The sequence below is a fragment of the Rhineura floridana genome, chromosome 10, assembly GCF_030035675.1.
Source record: "Rhineura floridana isolate rRhiFlo1 chromosome 10, rRhiFlo1.hap2, whole genome shotgun sequence".
NCBI lineage: Eukaryota > Metazoa > Chordata > Lepidosauria > Squamata > Rhineuridae > Rhineura > Rhineura floridana.
In genome coordinates, this window is record NC_084489.1 from 34,366,529 (window position 1) to 34,389,988 (window position 23,460).

Consider the following 23,460-nt stretch of genomic DNA (forward strand, 5'->3'; position numbering starts at 1 on the left):
TGAGTGGCGGCAACACCTGCAATCAGGACTGCATCTCCAAAGCTGGATAATTACATTTTTCGTATGTTTCTTGGTGTTCTTATGCTTCTTTCCTGTGTTACTATGGTTTCTACAGAATCTAACCTAGAAAATTATATTTCACTCATTAATCATCCTAGAAATTTATTTTTATTAATTTGAAAGACTTTTGGGGGGTCAATGTCATTGATAGTGAAGACAGCCTTTTCAAACTGGAAGTTATTTTCTATTTTGAGTGCATTAACAGTTGAATCTGAAACTGCAGCTTTGATGTAAAATCAGACTGATTACAATATGTTGCTAATTAAGCAATGACTCTAGCTGTTGGAAAAAACAAACTTGACCTGCCCAAGATGCATGTTTTCAGCCTGCTATACTTAAACCACTCCACTTAAGGAAGGGTGGGCATGATGAATTAAAAACAAAAAGCAGATCTAGAAATTTGCTAGAATATATTTCACCTCCCACTATTTTATCTTGTGCAAATGTCCATTGGAGATTATTTTGCAGAAGAGTCAATACCATTATTCCACAATTGTTTTTGGAGTTTTTTTTAGTGTAAATTATGCAAAGTGTTGCTGTACTTCACATATTCACAGGAACAGAAGCAAAAGAAAATGATTTACTATAGGAAACTTCACTAAAATTGCAAAGTAAATCAAACATATTTAAAGTGATTATCTGAATTATATCAACTGTCTTAATATTGTTGCTTCCTCCTTGCTTAAACAAGATCAGCACAGCACATGTCTTGTTTCTGTTATTAGGGCTGATTGCAGGTGTTGCCACCATTCACCATATGCTCAGAGGCACATGTTACCAAATTCTTTCAAGCTACACAGGAAGTGGATTGGACTGTGAAAGACCAACCCAAATTGTGTTTGCATTGTGACAAATTTGTCAGGCAGTACAATATCTCAGAGAGGTCAGGTCTCCTGCTCCCCTGGTGCATTCGCTATAGCTGCCCAATTTCCCTGCTTTTTAAAGTTTGATAGAAATATCTGTTGGCTATATGTACATTCTTACATTGCAAGGGTGTTTTGCCTATTAGTGAATTATACTTTTATTGTTAAATAGTACAGTAAGAGAGAGGAAATGCTTTTGGATGTTTAAGAAGAAAAATCAGTAATTTGAGTTCACACAAACTATAAATTATCAGAGTGTGCACCAGAAATAGCTGCTGTGAACCATACAACATCCAGATAGTTTTGAGAGTTCTACTTCAGAATTTTATCAGTAAGAAGAGAGGGTAGTATATTATTTAAGAGTCTAGGAAAGCCTCTAGAAAGTTTTTGGATTATTTCTTTTGCTTAGCAGCGTAACTGATTAGACTTAAGGATTTGTGTCTTCTCAATACCTACTGGGGAAATAGAGTCCAACTATGCCATGTTAAGCAGCTAGCTGGATCTCTGCTAACTACTAGGTCTATTTGGAGGTACCTTAGCACACTGCCTGATACAGGAAACATAGGGAACATAGCTGCAAGTAAATATTGTTCTGTATGTTTTTCATCATGATTTTAAACCTTCAGTGAATCACACAGCAACCCATCTGGACAAAGTGAGGGCCGGATGGGTGCAGGGAAAGGAGATAATTTGTTCAGTACTGAAAAAGAGAGGGGTTTTGTAGATGCAGCCTACTTCTGAAGAACTTCAATTCCTAAGTAATAAAATTTGGGTACTGCAAAGTCCATGCAGTAATTTTAAGGCCACATCAAAGGTTTACCTACATCACCCAGCTAGGCTTCCTTCATTTCTTTCTTTCCCCTTTTTTCATTTTGTCTTAGTCACACTGCTTATTTTCCAGTAAAATGAAGAATGAAGATGGATTATTCAAAATTGATAACAGTAATGGACCATCCTGTAATGTTTTATTGAATTTGAGTTCTGTAAATTATGTGGTGGAGGGAAATTTGCCTGCTTAAGTATAACAGAAATTGCCACTGTGTTCATATAATTCTTCATAGTGTAATTTAAGAAAAGCACACTACCATACTGCTGTTTGAGTATAAGGTAAAAAGGTGCTATTACACTATCATGACAGCTCTCCTCTCACTAATAAGCGGCAAAGATAAATGTGTCTGCTTATAACTTACTTGGCAGGACTCCAAACTTACGGGTGGAGTTTGAAAATAATCTTCCACCTGCATATGAGATTTCAATCCACTGCAGTAAAGACAGCATATGAGGATGTTCTGCATATTTGGGAGCAAATCACAATTTTTTTCAGGGAGCTTTGAAGTTCCATGAGCCTGATAAAATCTATCTGATTCAGTGATTACGTTCAAAGAGCAGACAAACTGGGGGCCAGACAGGCTATGCTTTCGTTCATATTGGCAGACACTTTCATTTACCTCCCATTTTTAAAGAATTCATAATTAGCTTTTGAAAGTGCTGAAACTTATTGAACATTTTTGTGCAATTACTAATGAAATATACTTGCAGAGATTTGTAAAGATTATTTTCATTTTCTGAGATGTGGCTGTGGCTTAAATTGACTTCTACTGTAAGGGAGAAATACGGTTCCTAAATTAGCACATTTAAGCTCATCCTCTGTTTCACTCATGGAAAAAGTCTAATAACAAAATTATAATACATTGACAAATTACTTTGACTGCATTAATGGGGTAATCACTGGTATGGCTGGTTACAATGTAATCACTGTAGTAATTATGCTTATACTTATTTATTTCATATTATTTACAGACCACTTTTTGCAAAGTGGTGCTCAGTTAAAATCAATAACACCAATAATTTAAAGCAATAGAAATCAATAAGTAAAACTAACACTAAAAGGCAGAAACAGGACACTAAGCAAATTCCTCCAGAAATGTGGAGAACTGAATTTAAGATGGGGAAAATGGGAAACTTAGAGAACTGAAATCGACAGATCCTTCAATCCCTATTGATAAATATATATAGCTATACATAAATGGTGCATAGAGGACTCCCTTATACTGAGTCAGACCATTAGCTCAGTATTGGCTACACTGAGTGTCAGTGGCATCTCAAGGATTTCAAATAGTGGACATTTCAGACAGGGGAAATGATATGTATTTACCCTTGAACCTTCACCATGTGAAATAGATGTTCTACTACTGAACTGCAGCCCATATAGGATACAACAGCAACCAATACAGGACTTGAGACAACTGCTAGTTTATCACAATAAAGAAATAATTTAAGATTTTGGCAGGCCTCCTTAGAAGTCAGCCTCTTTTGAAGACAGTGTCATGGAAGACAAAGTCTAAGCCAGGGTTGGAAAAACTGCAGCCTTCCAGTTATTACTGAACTCTGGCTGCTTCTACATAGGCCATTTTCTTTGTTCTCACACTTCTAGCAGGGGATCTGCAAGAGACAGTGAATAAAATAATAGCACATCCTTTTTCATGTTTCCCTGTTCAGCTTCCATTTCCCATATCCCATTCCAGGAACTGGCTGCACCACTTCTCCTGGTGTATATGGTTTATATCACTGCTATTCAGGCTTATTTGATAGCAATTTTCTTCTCTATGGTTTGTGTTTCCTCATTAGGATTTAATCATTCTCTTACTAAATAGCATGGCCTTTATATCCATCTTCTTCTCTCCCCCCCCCCCCAAATCAAATACAGCCAGGGAGAGAATCGTGATCAAGGGTATAGTGGTGGAGCGGAGTATTTAACTCTTTTCTCCTACACAGTGATCCCAATGAAAATTCCCCTTCCAGCATTTGGTGTTAGGAGAAAAGGGAGGGCTTCCCATTTCCTTTTTGCTTTTCCATTTCCAGCTTAAAGCAGAACAGCAAGATAGGGCGGTTTCGTTGTCAATGACTGAAAATATCCAAGTTCCCATTAGCCCTAGCCCAATGGGCCAGGATGATGGGAGTTGTAATCGAGCAACATCTGGAGAGACACATGCTTTCACATCTCTGCTCTAGGCCATAGAGGACACACCAGGAAGCTAGTCAAGAAGTCTGTTCTCTTTGTCACAGAACAGAAGCAGAGAACTCCTAATACAGTGCTACCTAGTGATTGAACACTATTTCCACATCTCATCCCTTTTATTTAAAGAAACAACAGTTAAATAAATCAGAACTGTTGAAATCTCAAGTAGTTTAGGTATTCATTCACTTATCTCTAAAGGCTTCAGACTAACTCGAATGGAACAAGTGACAGTCTGAGGAGTGATATAACTGCTAGTCTTACAAAATGGTGCTGATCAGTAGATGAACTTGGGTTTTCATTGTAGTCATTGTCCTTCACTGCTGGTAAGAATGACTGAAATTCAGTTGCTATAAATTGGATTATATTGTAGGTCATGACACCTGGAATGCCAGCGTGAACAAAGGTATTCTTCAGTTGTACAACAACACTATGGCAGATAATGGCAGGCAAGGGGGTATCTTAATATACCTAATAGTAGTCGCTAATAACCGAATAGTGTCAATCTCTCAATGCACACAAGCTGTTGCTAGCTAGCCTTTTTCAAGATCTTCTGTTGGCAACAATCTATTTCTTCTGCAATAGTCTCAAGATAAGATTTTGTTCTTTATGTCCTTTCCAATACCATACTGTCTGGCGGGCTTGTTCACAACTTTTCATAAGACCTTTAAGTCCTTTGTGGATAAGGTCTAGGATTTCTTTCTTCATGGATTGTGGTACAATCAATAAATTTATTATTAGGCCTTCCAATTTTCTTAGTTGTCAATAGTCACCAAAATACTTTCTAGTCATCTCTGAAGCATTGCTAAGGTATTTGATGTACTGTAAGACTTCTTGAAGTTCTTACTCTCCTTGAATAGCAATTAGATCTGATGGAGTCTATTTGGGTGCTAGTAGAGAAGTGTGCACAGAATGAATGTCAGCTTTAACATCCTCCTCTAACTTGAAAATATATGTTTTCATTGTGGGACTGTGACAAATGTCTGTCATGACCAACGTCGACTACCAGGTTGAATCTCATCATTTTTAATTAGAAGATGTTGGCTCTGTAATGTTTCTTGGTCCATTTTTTCCCCTTTTTCAAAAGATACTGTTTATGGTCTCTGAGGAGCCTGGAGGAAGGTGGTCCATATAGATATTTATAAAAGTTGTATATGCCTGCACACTAGTGTTTTGCGCCTTGAAAGCTCCATTTTTGAGTATGAAAGCAATTGCCATGTTTTATAAAATCTTAAAAGCAATACTGGAAAGAAGGTACAACCTATGGGCTGATATTTGTTAGTTGTAGGAATTCAGGTACCATCAGTCCAACTAAGATTTGCTATATTTATTACTTGCAAGCTGTCTTAATATTTCTCCTCAAGACAGAACTTATTACCCACTTTTTTCCTGTGTCCTTTTTTTGCTTTTGTCAGTAATTGATAATTATCTCTGTACTAGATCAAAACATAAAATTGTATCTTTTGTTATTGATTATTCTAATATTTTATGTTGAGGACTTTTCTGTTGGCCACCTGGGTTTCTCTTAGGAAGGAAAAGTGGAATATAATCAATAAATGAAGTGCAATTAAGTGTTTCTGCTCCATTAAGAATTCTGGAGCAGAGTACAACTGCCACCCATTCTGAACCAAGCAGTTGTACTAGAGCTCCACCTAGGAAAATATATATTTACCTTGGGTAAATGAAGGTGGCTGGAATGCAAGTGGAGAAAAACCTATGACAAATCCATTTGAAAAAGAGAGAGCCCGTTATTAAGGCTGTAGTCACTCTTGGATGGAACCTATTTTCTGGATCCATTTCAATTAGGCTTCAGGTCTGGTTCTGATACAATAACTGGCTTGGTTCCCCTTCTCTCATGCTGTGTAACATACATATTAAACTGTTGAGAGAAGTCATATAGAGATTTAGGTTGAGGTTTCACCAGTGTGTAGATGATACCCAGCTGTATCTCACCCATCAGATGCAGGTGAGGTAGTGAATGTCCTGAACCAGGGCTTGAATATTGTAATGGACTGGATGAAAGTGGACAAACTGAGGCTCAGTCTAGAAAAAAATGGAGGTATTGTTGGTAGGTCGTTTGTCCACCAGGGTGAGTGGTGTTCAGTATGTTCTGGAAGGGTTGCACACACCCTGAAGCAGCCTTCCTTAGACTTCCTGATGTTGTTGGACCACAGCTTCCATCATCTCTCATCATTGGCCATGCTAACTGGGAGTGATGGAGCTAGTAATCCAACAACATTTGGGGGCTGAAACTTGGGGGATGCTGCATAAAGGATCATGATCTCAATCTCAAGGTGCTTGCTGATCCAGTGTTGTCACTAGAGAAACATTGGAACACAGGAAGCTGCTTTATACTGAGTCAGACCATCAGACCATCTAGCTCAGTATTGTAATTACTAATTGGCAGTTATTCTCTCCAGAATTTCAGACAGGGGTCTTTCCCAGCCCTAACTACAGCTGCTGGGGGTGGGACCTGGGATCTTCTGCATGCAAAGCATGTGCTGTGCCGCTAAACTATGTTCCTTCCCCTGATCAATTGTCCTCTTTGGCTCAATACTAGGGGTATGCAGCAGAGTCATACGAATCCCAAATTCTAAACTGAAGCAGGCTGCTTCAGAAAAAAATTGGGGATTATCTGAGCCAAAGCAGGATGTCTCTGAAGCACCCCAAACTATCTTCCTACCTGTGCGGTGCCGTGCTCTTTGCTATGTTTGCGAGTGGTGCTTGCATGGAAAATGTTGGACATTTAAGTCCTTCTGTCTCTGTGCCATATGCCCACATGACATCCATTCCTGTCAATCAGTTTTGTTCTTTTGGTCCCAACTGAGCAGAGCACAACCCTCATTCATCTCTCTCTCTCTGTAGCCCCTCCATCTATCCTCCTGTGATTTTACAAGTTGCTTTCCCAGGTGTATTTCTAAAATGCATGTCATACTAAAATCAGTGCCTACAAAACCACAGGGAAGGAAGTGAATCCCTTTTAGTTCTCTTCCCCAAATAAAACTTTAAAGGTGCCAAGCACAAAAAACATTGGGTCTTATGAAATTTACTGGATTTCTTACCTTAGAACATGTCCATGATATATGCTATTCACATATAAATTGTCTACATAACAATAGGGAGATTAAATAAAACCTTTTTTAACCATCCCAGAATTGCAAAGGCTGGCCTTGCACAACCCCCCCCCTCTGCAGCTATCTTTCTGAAATTTGTCAGAATCCTTTCCCTAAGAAGGGGCTACTATAGCTACAAATTTCATCCATTTCTGCTCAATATTTTTTTTAAGCCTTAGATATTTAAAAATTAAACATTAAAGATGATCAGCAGAAAAACCAGTAGACCTATTTGTCTATAATTTGTCTGGCTTTATCCGCTTAGGAATGGCTACTGTGCCTGCACATAAATTTACATAAATTTCATGTTATTATGAAATAGAAGAAAAAGTTACAGCCATTCTCCCCACTCCTAATAGTGATTGTGAGAGACATGAAGATTATTTTTTCTGTATTGGGATTCACACCCAAAGCAAACTGGAAAGCATCTGAAATTCTTTAGACTGAATCAGACTGTTTTGGAAGCCACAAATTAATCAAATGTTGTGGTCATTGCACATTCCTAGTTGATACACCCCTAAGCTGATGGAGATAGCCTGGGCACACTTACCTGTGTTCTGGTAATTTCCCAGTTAGGTTATCGTAATGTGTTGTATACTTTTTGAAATGGTCCAGAAACTACAATTGGTCCAGAATTATTTATTTAATGAAATTTGTATACCACTTGATTGTAAAAACCCTCTAAATATCTATAAAAACATTAGAATTATCAATACACTTACCTAAACAAAGTTTTAAGCAGTTACAGTTTTAAGTTGGCTTCCATCCATTTCCAGACCTAATTTAAAGTGATGTTTTTAACCTTTAAAGCCCTTAGTGGCTTTGGACCAGCTTACCTAAAAGATAGCCTACATGAAGTGAAGTAGGGCCATTGATTACCCTGGCCATGGAATGGCCTCCTCAAAAAGGCACCTGGCACTGTCTTTGTGGTCTTTTCTATGCCAGATGAGGACCCTTTTATTCAACCACCCTTTTAATCAATTAGTGTTTTAAACAAACAAGATCTGGGCTCTCATTGCATAAACTGTGTTTTATTTTGTAGACTGACATGCTAATTGACTGTAAAGATTTTAGGTTGCATTTTATTGTTTTCTTGTTGTCTTTAATTGTTATTTTGGATTGTATTCTTTGTCCTGTAAGCCACACAGGGAACATTTTGGATTGTATTCTTTGTCCTGTAAGCCACACGGAACATTTTGGATTGTATTCTTTGTCCTGTAAGCCACACAGGGAACATGCATTGATAGGCAGCCATATAAATACAGTAATGAATAAATTAAATGTTTGTAAATGCAGCTTCCTGATCCAGCCCCCAAAACCAGGACATTGTAGATTTAAGTATTGGGTTTAGTGCTTGCAAACAATCAATCTAGATTATTCACCGTTCAGGTATAGGTCACACTCCCCACTTCTGCAGTATTAGTTAGTACTTTTACCTTTCTGATAGAATGTAGCTTGTTTAGGCATGCCTTTGTCCCATGTTGTATGATGACTTGTCCCATGAATTCCAACTCATCTTGGTGAAAAATGTGCTTCTCCATGTTTAGCTTGTGTCCAGAGTCATGGATTAGACCTAAATGGGATTTTTAGTATTGTGGTGCCCACCCTTGGAATGTGCTTCCCTTAAACATTAGACAGGTGCCGTCTCTTGTCTTTTCAGCATCTGCTGAAGACCTTCCTCTTTCAACAAGCCTTTTAAATACAGACCTTATCTCAGTCTGCATCTGTGTTGGAATTGCTTTTAGATGTTTTTAAATTTTTTAAAAAAGTTTTAAAGATGTTTTTAGTGTTTTATACTTGTTTGCCATTCTTGGTTCTTTCTGAGAGGAAGGGTGGGATAGAAATTTAATAAATAAATAAATGTTTTCAGGATGATGGCCCTTGTTTTATCATAACATTCTATTTATGTGCCATGGATTAGGATATAATCCATGAAGCCAATCTCACATTTGGATGTCACACTAAACTATGGTTTAGCACAAAGTGAATGAGTCTAGGTCCTTTCAGGCTCACATGCTCCCCTTCCCATCTCTTCTGATATGTCTGAGAGGAGGAATTTGGGATCTTTAGCTTTTGCTTGTAGTTAAATGTGGCTTCCTACATTGTCCAAACCAGAAATTTAACTTAACTATTATTTATGTAAACATGCCAATGTCATAAGCCATGATTTGAAATTGGTTTGTTGGAACTTTGTTGTTTTTGTTATGTGCCTTCAAGTTGATTACGACTTATGGTGACCCTATGAATCAGCAACCTCCAATAGCATCAGTTATAAGCCACCCTGTTCAGATCTTGTAAGTTCAGGTCCGTAGCTTCCTTTATGGAATCAATCTATCTTTTGTTTGGCCTTCCTCTTTTTCTATTCCCTTCTGTTTTTCCCACCATTATTGTTTTTTCTAGTGAATCATGTCTTCTCATTATGTCTAAAGTATGATAACCTCAGTTTCATCAGTTTCTAATGATAGTTCAGGTTTACTTTGTTCTAACACCCAGTTATTTGTCTTTTTCGCAGTCCATGGTATCTGCAAGGCTCTCCTCCAATACCACATTTCAGATGAATTGATTTTTCTCTTATCTGCTTTTTTCACTGTCCAACTAGTTCATATTAACCACATTTTACTGCACATGACAAACTACAGTCAAGGGAAAGTAAAAACTTCCAAGCTCCTCTTGTGAGAGGACAGACAAGTGGGCAGTGTGTGATCCCAGAAGAAGGCTAGACCTGTTTGCATCATGCTACACTAATATTTAATGTGATAACACAGTCTGATGCCTCCTTTTATGTCTCTAAGAAGTTCTGGCATCCTTCTTTGAAAAATCTTGAGAGCACTTGTGATTCTAAATGGCATGTGTTAAAAACAAAGGCCTGTGAAAGGTATGATAAATGTGGCCAGTTCAGCACTCCCGTTTGTCAAAGGTATTGCCAGAATTCACAGAGGCATCAAATTGAAAAATACTTTGGATCCTGTCACTTTGGGGAGTAAGCGTTGGAAGTACGTATTTTTCTCTGACTATAGCTTCATTAAGGATAAGAATATCAAAGGGCATAAATCTATCAATAGGTTCTAGCCATGATGGCTATGTTGTCTCTCTAATGTCAGTGGCAGTATGCCTCGGAATATCAGTTGCTGGGAATCACAAGCAGGGAGACTGTTGTTGTACTCTCATGATTGTGGGCATCTAGTTGACCACTGTGAGAACAGAATATTATACTAGATGGGCCTTTGGCCTGAATCAGCAGAACTTTTCTTACGTTCTTATGTTTTTAAGATCTGCAGTTGAATATTTCCCCCCTTTTGCATTTTTTAGTGACTGGGATCATTTAGTATACACTGGAGGCTCAGTGATTGTCTTAATTATGCCGTGTTCCTTCAGGGTTAAGGAAACAGAGAATCTACAAGGTGTTTGGATGATGTATGCTTTGGCATTTGGTTTTAAAACTATATCCATAAAATCTCCTTTTATTTACATTCCTTCTTTTTGTCTCTTTCACATATTCTATACCTATTATAGATAGTATTTTAGATAGTAACTTATTCTATAACTGAGGAGGTTATGCCCTTGTATCACATATACAGTGAACACAAATTCCTCTTTGTATCTTTTTTGTGTAGTAAATCATACATAGCAATGTATGACACCCCCCTAGGCTGTTTAAAACAGTCTACCTTATGTCGGTTTGTTTGTTTGGAATCATGTCGTTCTCCTCTAAAATTACTGTGACATCAGATTCCGAATCTATTTTGAAATTAACATTTGACACACAAATAGTTACATTTATTGTTTGAGGGTCAGTGTCTTCACAATATACATAGCCAAAGAAAAATTTGCCATCCATTGCTGGGGTCATTGCTTGTACCATCTGGATACCAAACATGATAGCAAAATGCCCTGTTTATGAATCCTTCTTGAACTATGCTCCTGAGTCTTAATTTTGAGTGTTTTGTGAAGAGATTACCTTCTCCAAGTTACTCTTATGTTCTTTTTGCTCCCTGATCTGGGTTTTGATCAACTCAGGATGCTTTGCTGTCTTCATGGCCTTTCTCTAGAATTGAAGCCACCAGCATATCTCCCAAGATGATCCTTTCAATCAGCAAATTCAGTATTCAGTGCATTCATACAATGTCCTAACCAAAGAGATTTTAGGCTTCTGAGCCTTTTGAAAGAAGCAGGATCTCACATAAATTATACAGCCGCAAGAGTGGCAGTATATTTTAGCCAGCATGGATTTTTCACATTCCGCAAAGTTAAATTGAAAATACCCCCCATGCCATTCTGATGCTTCCCATAAGCTCATTTCAAAACCAAAACATACAAAACTTATAGTCCTGAACTCAGAAACGCTTGCTTAACAACCCTCTCAATTTACATGGCAATACACAAAACTCTCAGAGAGAATTTTTGTTATGTGCCTCCAGTTCGACCACGACTTATGGCGACCCTATGAATTAGTGACCTCCAAGAGCATCTGTCATGAACCACCCTGTTCAGATCTTGTAAGTTCAGGTCTGTGGCTTCCTTTATGGAATCAGTCCATCTCTTGTTTGGTCTTCCTCTTTTTCTACTCCCTTCTGTTTTTCCCAGCATTATTATCTTTTCTAATGAATCATGTCTTCTCATGATGTGTCCAAAGTATGATAACCTCAGTTTCATCATTTTAGCTTCTAGTGATATTTCTGGTTTAATTTGTTCTACTAAAAAGAGAGGGGAAAAACCCAGAGCCTTTTTGGACTTTTTTCTCTTGAGAGTTCTCATAATCTGTTGAAATTCATTAAAAAATCAGCCATGTTCACAGAGTACCTGTAATCCTAATACTGACCTTGCCCCATACTCTGACCTTCATCTTCTGCAGTTTAAAAGTTTAAAAATGCCTGGCTGATTTTTAATTAATTTATGAAATTTTGGCTGGAACCCTATGATAACGCGGGGCATGCTCAGTAAGAACCAACTGTCAGAGAATCATAGAATAGTACAGTTGGAAGGGGCCTATAAGGCCATCAAGTCCAACCACCTGCTCAATGCAGGAATCCAAATCAAAGCATTCCCGACAGATGTTCTAAAAGTGTTCTAAAAGCCTCACAGCTGCTGGGCTTGGCTAATCAGGGGGCCATACCCACACCAGACTTTGATTTCACATGAGACAGTCATGGCTTCCCTCAGAGAATCCTGGGAAATGTGGTTTGTGAAGGGTGCTGAGAGGAGACTCCTATTCCACTGACAGAGCTCCAGTGGCCAGACTGGTATAACAGTCAGCGACTCTGATTGAAGGTCTGTGGGGGGAACAGGGCATCTCCTAGCGACTCTCAGCACCTTCACTAACTACACTTCCCAGGATTCTTTGAGAGAAGCCATGACTCTCCAAGTGAAATAAAGGCCTGATGTGGATGTGGGCAGGGACAGCTTTGGTTTAAATTTGGGTGGGAAGCTACATATGCCTGCTGTAGAATAAAAAGGTGAGGGAAATGCTGAAAAGCAATTATACTGTTCACAATGTTTTCCTTTTGGAAAGGAAAGGGTTTTCGCCTCTGCCCAGTGCCCACCCACCCAATCTCCTCCCCTCCGCACCCCTCCCCCAGGTCAGTGTTGGACTACAACCTGGGAGACCAGGATTTGAATCCCCACAGCCATGAAGCTCACTGGGTGACCTTGGGCCAGTCACTGCCTCTCAGCCTCAGAGGAAGGTAATGGTAAAACCACCTCTGAATACCATTTACCATGAAAACCCTATTCAAAGGGTCGCTATAAGTTCGGTCGACTTGAAGGCAGTCCATTTCTATTTTCAAACATGATTGCACAGAAATAAATCCCATTGAACTCAAAAAGTATGCAAATGATCAAACTAGGGTTGCCAGGCTCAGCCTCCAAGAGGTCTTCTGTATCTTTAAAAGTTGTGCAGGGGGAAGGGAGAATTCCACCTTCTGGTTTTTCCCATTAACAGTGTTGCAAGAAAACCTGTACTTGGCTGCATTTTCTCTTCTCTTAAAGGTACAGAATCATTCTCAAGCCCTGAGCCTGGCAACCCTAGATCAAACCTACCCTCCCTCCTATCCACTCCCCCTTGCCCCTTCCTTCCCCCTTCCTTTGCTCCTCCCTCCCCATCCCCTTCCAATCCCTCCCGTTCCTCCTCATGGTCAGTTTTACCTATCTTAAGCATGATTGCATGGAAGTAAATACCATTGAACTCAATAAGCATGCAAATAATAAACCTCCCCTCCCCCTTCCTTTGACCCCATCCAATGCGCTCCTTCCCCCTCCTCCTCCCCCATGGTCAGTTTTTCCTATCCTAACCATGATTGCATGGGAGTAAACCCATTGAACTCAATAAGCATGCAAATGATCAGACCTGCTTTTCCTGTTCTTTCCCTCTCCTCTCCCTTCCTCCTCCCTTCTGCTCTTCTTTCTTCCTCCTCCCCTGCCCGCTCCAGCCCTCCCTCCCTCCTCCCCCTCCTTCTCCACGGTCAGTTTTACCTATCCTAGCCATGATTGTATGGTAGTAAATCCCATTGAACTCAATAAACATGCAAATGATCGATCCATTCTTAGCAAACTTGTACAGGGTCCCATTTCTTACCTGCTGGAATAAAAAGTAGAGAAATTCACTAATAGCCAAAAAAAACCCTTGCGATTTAAGAACGTAAGACTATTGCCCGGATCCTGGAGAGCCAATGCTAGTCCATGCCATCAGATGATGCTTAAAGGCCTGACTCAGTATAAAAGAAGAAAAAGACCCAAGGGCCACAGCGACTCTGAAATTTATTTATGTATTTTACCTATTCTAAGCATGATTGCACAGGAGTAAATCACACTGAACTCAATAAACATGCAAATGATCAAACCTGTCCTCCTCCCCTCCCCCTCCTGCCTGCTCCCATCCCAGTCCTCCCCTCCCTCCTCTTCCTCCTCCTCACCTCCCCATCCCCAGTGGTCAGTTTCACCTATCCTAAACATGATTGCAGGTGAGTAAATCCCACTGAACTCAATAAGCATGCAAATGATCAATCCATTCTCCGCAAACTTGCACAGGATCCCATTTCTTATCTCCCACACTAAAAAGCAGAGAAATTCACTCATAGGCAAAAAAACCTTGCGGTTTAAGAACGTACCTATAGCCCACAGATATTTCTATCAAACTTTAAAAAGCAGGGAAATTGGGCAGCTATAGTGAATGCACCAGGGGAGCAGGAGACTTATCCTCGTCTCTGAGATATTGTACGGCCCTACAAATTTGTTAAAATGCAAACACAATTTGGGTTGGTCTTTCACAGACCAATCCACTTCCTGTATAGCTTAGAAGAATTTGGTAACATGCCTCTGAGCATATGGTGAGTGGTGGCAACACCTGCAGTCAGCCCAAATAATGGAAAGAAGACATGTGCTGTGCTGATCTTGTTTAGCAGGGAGGAAGCAACATTATTAAGACAGTTGATATAGTTCGGATGGTCACTTTAAATATGTTTGATTTACTTTGCAATTTTAGTGAAGTTTCCTATAGGAAATCATTTTCTTTGGTTTCTATTTCTGTGAATATGTGAAGTACAGCAACACTTTGCAAAATTTACACTAAAAACATTCCAAACATAATTGTGGAATAATGGCACTGACTTCTGCAGAATAGTCTCCAGCGGACCTCAGGAGTGTCTCAGTTTGCACAAGGTAAAACAGTGGGAGGTGAAATATATTCTAGCAAAATTCTAGGTGTGCTCTATGTTTTTAATTGACCGTGCCCACCTTGCCTTAAATAACGTGGTTTAAACATAGCAGGCTGAAAACATGCATCCTCTTTTTTCCAACAGCTAGAGTCATTGCTGAAGTAGCATCATATTGTAATCAGTCTGATTTTACATCAAACTGCAGTTTCAGATTCAACTGTTAATGCACTCAAAATAGAAATAGAACATAACCAACAATTTGAAATACAAAAGGCTGTCTTCACCATCATATGACATTGACCTATAAAAAGACTTTGAAAATAATAAAAATGAATTTGACACAGATTTCAAGGATGAATAATGAGGGAAATAAAATCTTCTAGTTTAGATTTTCTGTAGAAACAGTAGTAGTAACACAGGAAAGAAGCAAAGTAAGAACGCCAACAAACATACAAAACTATAACTCTCCATCTTTGGTGGTGGCAGGTATTGCTACCGCTCACCATATGCTCAGAGGCACATGTTACCAAATTCTTCCAAGCTACACAGGAAGTGGATTGGACTGTGAAAGACCAACCCAAATTGTGTTTGCATTTTGACAAATTTGTAGGACAGTACAATATCTCAGAGAGGAGGTCAGGTCTCCTGCTCCCCTGGTGCATTCACTATAGCTGCCCAATTTCCCTGCTTTTTAAAAAGTTTGAAAGAAATATCTGTTGGCTATAGGTACATACTTAAACCGCAAGGTTTTTTGCCTATTAGTTAATAACATTCCTCTTGGGAACAAAATTGACATCAAACTTGGCCAGAACACGCTGTTGTGCTTGTGTTCTATCAAAAGTGCTAGCTTCTTTCCCCATAGCATAAAGGAGTTAGTTGCACTATTCCAGATCCCCAAAATCAGGACATTGTGTATTTAAGTAATGAGTTTAGTGGTTGCCTTGTGCAGCTAAGGCAAAAGCAATCAGACCATGCTGCAGGATTATTAAGGCTCACGTTGCAGGAAATAAAAAATGTGGAAAATGGAAATACTGATATTCATAGTTAATTTAGCAAATTTAGGCTGCAATCCTATACCCACTTTCCTGGGAATAAGTCCCAATAAAATGAATGGGACTCATTTAACATGCATTGGTTTGTGTTGTAAATGAGTTGAATCTGAATATAAGGTCACAGTAAGATCTGCTAGTATTTACAGCAGGGGTAGCCAATGTGCATCAGAGTCCTTTGGCTCTACGTCCTATGAGTCCTCACCAGCATGGCCAGTGGCCATGGATGATGGAAAATATAGTCCACAACTTCTGGAGGGCACCACATTGGCTACACTAATTTATAGGATTGTGCTGTTTAATATTACATATTAAATTGACAAGACACTTTACTCCTATGTCTTAAAAGTAAATCATTTCACTGTCAGATTGAAAGTGCCTCCAACTTCAGTTTAGGAAAAATACTTTGCTTCATGTATCAGAAGTTTGGGAAATGCTAGTTTAGGTTCTTTAGTGATAATCTATGAAGATTCATCATTGGGTGTGTGCCCTTTTTCATAATTTTTAACTGTCAATTTGCTTCATAAATACTCAGAGCCTCATCCCCAAAAGGTAAAAATAGTATAAAAATATTTCTGCAAATGTGCAAACTATTTTCAAATTATTCTATTGAGCCATATGGATGTGTGCATTTGGTTTAAATGTCAAGTTCCTCATGTGGTTACAGGTTTAGAGCCATGTTTCCCCACAGATTATTAATTTATTTTACTCCTTAATTGTTAAATTTCTCACTTTTTCCAGGTTGTTTACCTCCTACTTTAACCTTGATTTTTGCCTTTGTATAATTCTGCCAGCATCGTCTGGGGGATCACTTCTGCCATAGACTCTTAGGGGCTGACAGGATCAGTGCTCATCACATCCTTGCAGAGCTAGTAATTCCAATCCATGCAAAGTATAGTATGCAGCACAACCGAGTGTGAGTCTAATCTTGTTAAGGTTGCCTGAAGAGCAAAAAGCTGCTGGTCCGTCTATCAAAGCCATTTGCTGAAAGGATAGTTAATACTGATTCACTAGCCAATCTAGACTGAAGGAAAAAGTCCTTCCATGGCCCTAGTCAGGGTAATCAAGTAGATTTGGGTAACAAGCGGATGATGATGATGATGATTTGTCATGTAACAGCTTGATTAAGCAAAAGGATCAGCTATCTCAGGATTAAAAAATGACAAGAGATCCAAACCATTCTTAATTATATAGCATTTTTGTGAGATTTTCTTTTTAGAGGAAACAAGCCTACCTGTGTGTATCCTAAAAGAACATTTTGATATCTAAGGTATCAAGGTAGCTGATTGTGTGAGAGTTGTTAGTACCTGGGTGATAGCCCTGAGGCTAATCTTGATTATTTATAAATGCACAAATAAATAGACAATCCTCCTTGTGAATTGGCTGTGATTCCTGGATTTTGTTGAAAAAATTCCTGCCATTTGTCTCTCTCTCCATGAATGTGTGTGTGTGTGTGTGTGTGTGTGTAAGTGTGTAATTCTTTCAATTATTTGGAAAGGGATAAAGAAAAAATTGTCTACACAAGTTGATAAATATTTGCCATAACCAGTTAAGCCATGCTTTCCAGTGATTACCTGTTCATTTACTTACGATATTTTTTCAGATATTTGGGTGCAGGGGGCAGAAGCAAAGTACTGTTTTCAACATGACAATCTACAGGTGGCTTTCACTCTCTTTTTTTCACTTATGCATGGTTTCCGTATAAAATGTAAAGTGCCCCCAAGTTTCTAGAAATGCCCATGTCATTTTAATATATGCTTTATTGCAGGCTTTGAATAACAGTGATGTAATAATGCTACAGAATTACTTGGATTTATTTATTCTTATTCTTGTCTGTTTTAGGAAGATTTCATGGCAAGTTAAGTCAGTAAAAAAAGAAGACCAATTAAGCAGATTCAGTTTGCAATGTGCATAAAGCAGATGCTTAATAAAATTAAGAATACAATTGAGGCTCTCTTCTGCACTACCTAAATTGTCAGTAATGTATTCCTTTGCAGGATGAATGCCTTTTTATTGTGTGTTTTCTAAAGTTAGTGAAACAAAGCAAAGCATGATTAACAGAGACTATTTGCGGTATAAGGCTGCTCAGAGTAATGTGGCTTTGTATTTGTGTGTGTGTGTTTTTTCCTCTACAGGGCTTGCTCTCAGAAATCCTGCGAAAGGAAGAGGATCCCAAGACCGCTTCACAGTCTTTACTGGTAAACCTTCGGGCTATGCAGAATTTCTTGCAGCTGCCAGAAGCAGAAAGAGATCGAATATACCAGGATGAAAGAGAAAGAAGTTTGAATGCAGCTTCTGCAATGGGCCCCACACCACTTATAAGCACACCGCCCAGTCGACCGACACAAGTAAAACTATTTTAAAGTCTTTATTGCTTGATGATGTGCATTGATGTTGTATTGATGGTGTGTGAAAATAAAGCCATGCAATATAGCATTTTTCCCCCAGATACGGTGAGGCAGGTGGAAAATCTAATTCAGTTGTGTATATCAAAATTAAAAGGGAGGAGACAGTCTAAAGAAGTCCTCAGATTGATTGCAGAAACTTAGCTTATCAACCCACTGCAAAATTTTGATCAGGTCTCTGAGGGCCAAATGTGTACAAGCTTGCACTATCTCTAAATTTTTAAATTACAAAAAAAAAAAATCTTGTGTTGAGTTACAGGCTCTCTTCATTTCATTTGATCATCTCATTGTTTTGTGCTGCTAGTTTTGTTTCCTAAGTTGCATTAACTGTCCTGTAGTGCAGCGTTCAGGGAGTTAGCACTCCCCCCCTTTTTTTCTTTTGGTTTAAGCACAAAGCCCCTTGATGCATTCCTATCACAGTACACAAGGAATTTACCAGTTATAGCAATGATTAGAGCCTGTGTGTAAAGCTGTTCCAAGACGACAGTAATGCATGAAGGAAAGGTATATGTTTGAAAGCACAGTGTAAAACAATGACTGGGATTTTCAGCTGACAATTACTAATTATGGATATCTCTTTTAGCAATTGCCGTGGCTAGAAATATAAAAATCAATACTTTCATTGACATTATTGAAGCTGATTCTTCAGTATTTCTAGAATTCCAGTCAAAGGTATATCGAACTTAAGTTTCTGAATAAGGGGCTTCTCATGGCTTACTGCTTCTGCATGCTGAGATGGAGTTGACCTTCAGATATGCAGGACACAATTTCTAATTTCAGAGCATTTCTGTCTGGGTACTTATCACTTGATTAAGATTATTTAAACACCTTTGATATCTAAATGTCTGGTCCTTCTCTATGTAGAAAATAGTTCTAATTGGCTACCTTTGTGCCAAGTCTTATTTTAATGACATATGTGAAATGACCAAAATTTGAAATACAGCGTTCCATCCTTGAGAAACATCATGTAGAGGATAGTTAATGGAAACACTAACACTTAAATATAACTATGCTTCCAGGCGCCACTGTAATAATGGAGTAGTAAACTTTGTCCTGATAAAAAGCTATTCTGTGAGCAGCTATATTTATTATACCTCTTGTGCCATTCGCAGAACAGAACTGAAAAGTAGTTTGTTTTGCCTGGAATGAACTACTTTATGAATTTTAATGTGCAATGTAATATTAAAAGCTAAACCAGGATTAAAAAAAGATTTTTGTTCCTAAACTAAAACAGTACTTATGGGAATATGTTTATAAAAGAGGGTTTTTTGTTTCATTTTCACGTGGGAAAACCTGTTAATTTACTTGTTTGAATCAGTTTGGGCTTTGTTCAAAAACTATGAATGACTCCAGAATTTCCTATTTTTTTTAGTCAGCAGAGATGGATACATGTGCAGATTTGCTAGAAGAGGTGTCTTTTCTAAATGTTTTAAAGAGCTGCTGGGAAATTATCATTTCTTAGACAGATGAGACTACAAGCGCGTGGCAGTGCTACAGAAATGTTAGAAAAGTTTTGTCACCATCACATATAATTCTGTAGTTGATACCTACTTGTATTCTGTTTTTGAATGTAAGATTTTAATGTGGATTTGTTTCAAATTTTGTGAAGTACACCAATTTAACATTTTGAAAGTTTTATGTCCTTTGCTACCATTTTTCAGGAAATATAATATTATTTTTTTTTAAAAAAACAGGTTTATAAAGTATCACACATGCTAAATTGTGACTGGTGCTTTCAATAGGACTTCTGGGGGGAAAGACTTGTAGATAGCCTCTAAAAGGTTAATTAGCAATACGTAATGCTCAATAGAGCACAGCAGACTAATCATCTGTGCTATTCTTAATGGTTCAAAAGAAACTGTTAGAAAGGAAGGAAAATATTTTTAAGGTTGAAAGAATTTAGAGAAATAAAAAAATCCTTCTCTAGCAACCTGTAACCCAAGTTCATCAGGGTATGCCAAGCAGCCTAAAGTAATTTGGCCTCATCTGGGTATTTTTGTTGTTGTTGGTACATACATCTTTATCTGCTATTACAGTTTCTTATACTCAGAAGTTTTCCACATCATTGGTATTATTTAGATGAAGACTTTTAGATAATTATTTACTATAAATTGATAAATCTGGTCAATACAGATTTGATATTTGCACAAAATGCTAAACTATAGTTCAGCTCTATATAGACAAGCCTTCGTGTCTCCAAGTGGAGCCTCTGCCTGCATGTTCTCCTCCCCTCCCCCCCATTCTACCCAAGTTCATTTTTAGTTTCAAAAGGTTGGATCCAGATTAAGTTAGTCATACTTTATTTCCATTGAAATCAATGGGACTTAAGTTAGTTATGACTAACTTGCTCCATAGATTTCAGTGGAATGAAAGCATGACTTAATTTAGGGAGCAATCCAAACTCAAGATCCTCCGGGATGAGTGGAGTTTGGAATAGATAGATCTCTGTCTAAGCCTCTACTCAGGCAGGACTACGCCAGCTGAAGCCCCTCAGCCAGTGATACACCAGCGTAAGTCCTCCATTTCAGCTCAGCCTGCTGAGCCAAGGTTGGGGTAAGTCCTGAAAAGGAGGTGTTCCAGGAACATGGGGGGCAGGGCAGGGAGAGACCTACCCCTATTCCAAACTCCATAAAGTTCAGTCATGTGACCTAGCAACCCAGCAGAAGTTAGACTGGCAAAAAGGGTCTAAATCAAACTCTATTTTAAAGGCTTGTTTTCCCTCTGTCAGGCTCGGGCTATCTCAGCTGGCAGTACCTCCAGACCTGAATGGAGTTTGGAATAGGGTACACCGGCAGAATTTACCTGGTATAAATTACAATAGTTTTCTATAATTTGGATTGGTCTGCTTGTCTGGATCCAATGTTTTGAAAGTTAAAATAGCTGCTGAAAAAACATTCTGCTGTGATCTGGGTCCACATTGCCTTGGTAACATACAAAGTTCTAATCATACATGGTCAATCTAATCACATTACTTCTGTCACCAGTGAACCTGGCCCTGAAACGAAGAAAATTAAGAGGAACTATCCTGACCTGTTCCAAATGTAGGAAAGGATGCCAGAAGACATGTTTTTTGGAAAATACTCTGACAACTGAATTATACAGCCACAACAGTAGCTGTATAATATAGTCAGCATGGATTTTTCGCATTCCGCAATGTTAAATTGAAAATACCCCTGTACCATTCTGATGCTTCCCATAAGCTCATTTGAAAACAAAACCTTATAAAACGTATAGCCCTGAACTCAGAAACGCTTGCTTAACAACCCTCTCAATTTTCATGGCAATATACAAAACAAGCAGAGAGAATCGAGAGTTCAAAGTGTAAAAAGAGTGAGAAAAACACCAGACCCCTTTTGGACTTTTTTCTGTCTGAGTCAATTTGTTGAAATTAATTAAAATTAATTAAAAATCAGCCATGTTCACAGAGTACCTGTAATCCCATTACTGACCTTGCCCCATACTCTGACCTTCATCTTCAAACCCTCAGTTTAAAAGTTAAAAAAAATGCCTGGCTGATTTTTAATTAATTAAAGAAATTTAGCATTGGATTCAATGGTAAGGCCGGGCATGCTCAGTAAGAACCAACTGTCAGTATTCGAGAAGCCAGACTCACAGCTGCTGAGCTTGCCTAATCAGGACCACACCCACGCCTTACCTTTATTTCACTTTAGACAGTCATGGCTTCCCCCAAAGAATCCTGGGAAGTGTAGTTTGTGAAGGGTATTGAGAAAAGACTCCTATTCCCCTGACAGAGCCCCAGTAGCCAGATGGTTTAACAGTCACCCTCTCTGATTGAAGCTCTGTGAGGGGAACAGGGCATCTCCTAGCAACTCTCAGCACCCTTCACTAACTACACTTCTCAGGATTCTTTGGGAGAAGCCATGACTATCTAAAGTGAAATAAAGGTCTGCTTTGGTTTAAATTTGGGTGGGAGGCTACATGTGCCTGCAGTAGAAAAAAAGGTGGGGGAAACCCTGATAAAGAATGATACTGTTCACAATGTTTTCCTTTTGGAAAGGAAAGGGGCTTCCCCTCTGCCCAGTGCCCACCCATCCAATCTCCTCCCCTCCCCTTCCTCCTCCCCTCCCCCAGGTCAATTTCACCTATCCTAAGCATGATTGCACAGGAGTAAATCCAACTGTACTCAAAAAATGAGCAAACCTGCACTCCCCTCCTCCTCTCTCTTGCCCCTCCCTCTCTCTCTTGCCCCTCCCTGTTGCCTCTTCCCTCCCACTTCCTTCACCCCTCCCTTCCCCTCCTCCACCCCTCCCTTCCCCTCCTCCACCCCCTTCCAATCCCCTCCTCCCCCCTCCTCCTCCTTCCAATCCCCTCCTCCCTCCCCTTCCCCCATGCTCAGTTTTACCTATCCTAAGCATGGTTGCAGAGAAGTAAATCCCACTTAACTCACTAAGCATGCAAATGATCAATCCATTCTCAGCAAACTTGCACAGGATTCCATTTCTTACCTCCCAGATTAAAAAGCTATGGGCACATGTTACCAAATTCTTCCAAGCTACACAGGAAGTGTGTTGGACTGTGAAAGACCAACCCAAATTGGGTTTGCATTTTGACACATGTGTAGGGCAGTCCAATATCTCAGAGAGGTCAGGTCTTCTGCTCCCCTGGTGCATTCGCTATAGCTGCCCAATTTCCCTCCTTTTTAAAGTTTGATATAAATATCTGTTGGCTGCAGGTATGTTCTTAAATTGCAAGGTTTTTTCCTGTGAATATAAAATCACAATTTAAAAATGGAGATCAATAAACTTGGTAAAATATCAGCAAAAACTCATGAAAGCCATTTTAAGTTTAGTAAAACAAATTAACTCAGTTTCTTTTTTATTTTTAAAGACAGGGCGGGTTTGAAGCCTTGGAGTTTAGACAGTTGGTTGAAAAGGGAAGAATTACTGTACAGATGAGCACATTGGTTGAATGCAGAAAGTTCCAGGTTCATTGCTTCTAATCTCCAGTTAAAGGAATTTTAGATGATAGGGCAAGTAAGCCAAACCTTAAATCTTGAAACTGCTGCACAGGCATATTTTTCCCCCAACAATGCCCTACAAAGGACAAGAAAAACGTAAGGAAACCCTTTCCCACTCTATGACCATGTATATAACCACCCACAAATGCATCAACTTCACTACCCCAGGCTTCAGCTATGCAAATTGCCCAATAAAAACTGAACCAAATGCTTCTGCCCAGGCCTAGTAAAAAGAGAAAATAGGTCATGCAAACCTGAGGTCGCCTCTCCCTGATATATGGAATTCTTTCTGTGGAGATGGGAACTGTGTTTAATTTCTGAAGAAAT

General features: G+C 39.0%; 1 protein-coding gene across 11 annotated transcripts in view; it reads left to right on the plus strand.

Annotated features, from left to right (window-relative positions):
- SATB1 (SATB homeobox 1) overlaps positions 1 to 23,460 on the plus strand; it is a 185,473-nt gene that overhangs the window by 101,372 nt on the left and 60,641 nt on the right. For 10 of the 11 annotated variants that reach the window (XM_061586745.1, XM_061586754.1, XM_061586748.1 and 7 more), the window contains one exon: positions 17,886 to 18,098. The exons of the other annotated variant lie outside the window; for it this stretch is intronic. In XM_061586745.1, the coding sequence (XP_061442729.1) occupies positions 17,886 to 18,098 (213 nt within the window). The remainder of the gene's footprint in view (positions 1 to 17,885; positions 18,099 to 23,460) is intronic. 11 annotated transcript variants of the gene reach the window in all.